At 65.0% G+C, this 1114-nt stretch overlaps 1 protein-coding gene across 1 annotated transcript; it reads left to right on the top strand.

Moving 5' to 3' along the window:
- Positions 1-177: 177 nt before the first annotated feature.
- MNEG_16358 (Pre-mRNA-processing-splicing factor 8) lies at positions 178-1106 on the top strand (the record flags this gene model as incomplete). The annotated part of the gene is made up of 4 exons (XM_014035173.1): positions 178-201; positions 239-418; positions 665-856; positions 1098-1106. 4 exons carry the CDS (start codon positions 178-180, stop codon positions 1104-1106), a joined length of 405 nt encoding a protein of 134 aa, XP_013890627.1.
- Between the last annotated feature and the right edge of the window lie 8 nt (positions 1107-1114).

Here is a 1114-nt window from a genome sequence, read left to right as displayed (position 1 = left end):
GCTCCACAGCGCCTCAGCTGCTGGGCCCTGTAGTCCCGGCGCCTGCTGGCCATTCCCCCCCTAACCCTCTTGGGGACCTCACTCCGTTCTTGTTGTCCAGCACGCAACCGCAGCCCGCGGTAGCTCCGCTTGGACCCACTTTTCACAGCTAGCTTGCACCGCACCACCCTACCATTCATGTCGTCTATCATCGCCCCCCAGGTTCACGCCCATCCCGTTCCCGCCGCTGAACTACAAGCACGACACCAAGCTGCTCATCCTGGCCCTGGAGCGCCTCAAGGAGCAGTACGTGGCGGCGGTGCGGCTCAACCAGCAGCAGCGCGAGGAGCTGGGGCTGGTGGAGCAGGCGTATGACAACCCGCACGAGGCGCTGCAGCGCATCAAGCGCCACCTGCTCACCAACCGGCACTTCAAGGAGGTGCGGGAAGCGCCCCCCGATTGCCCCGCCGCGTCCTAACCGCCCCGCAGGCGTCCCGGCCCCCCGGCGCCCTGCCTGCGGCTGTTTCTTTCGTGCAGCCATATTACGCCTTGAAATCGCTCTCACCGTGAATCGAGCCCACCCCATTCTCATCCCATCCTCATCTCAACACGACTGCAAACCCACTGCCAATCGCGGCCAATTGCACCGCTCCTCTGCTGCATCCGGCACCCGCCCCTCCCCCAGGTGGCCATCGAGTTCATGGACATGTACAGCCACCTGATCCCTGTCTACGAGATCGAGCCGCTGGAGAAGATCACGGACTGCTACCTGGACCAGTACCTCTGGTTCGAGGCCGACAAGAGGCACCTGTTCCCCAACTGGGTCAAGCCCGCCGACAGCGAGCCGCCGCCGCTGCTCGTCTACAAGTGGTGCCAGGTGGGGACCGATGTCCTTTTTGGGCGGGGGTGTAGGAGGTTGCCGCAGTGTTCGTGCCTGGGGGTTTCAAGCGTCACAGCGGTTTGCAGGAGTGGAACGGCGCGGCGCGAGCTACGGCACGGGGCAGGGAGCCAGGACTTGTTGGGGGATGGACAGAGGGACTGACCGTTGCGGGAACGGCGGGCGCATGGCCGGGCAGCCTGTTGTGCAGAGCGCCTCCCAGGTAACGGGAGCTGCCGAGCGCCCCTGATTTGTACC

Source organism: Monoraphidium neglectum (assembly GCF_000611645.1).
Source record: "Monoraphidium neglectum strain SAG 48.87 unplaced genomic scaffold scaffold06280, whole genome shotgun sequence".
In the NCBI taxonomy this organism is placed as follows: domain Eukaryota; kingdom Viridiplantae; phylum Chlorophyta; class Chlorophyceae; order Sphaeropleales; family Selenastraceae; genus Monoraphidium; species Monoraphidium neglectum.
Note: the sequence above shows the minus strand (reverse complement) of the source record. Positions and strands in the feature narration are given on the sequence as shown.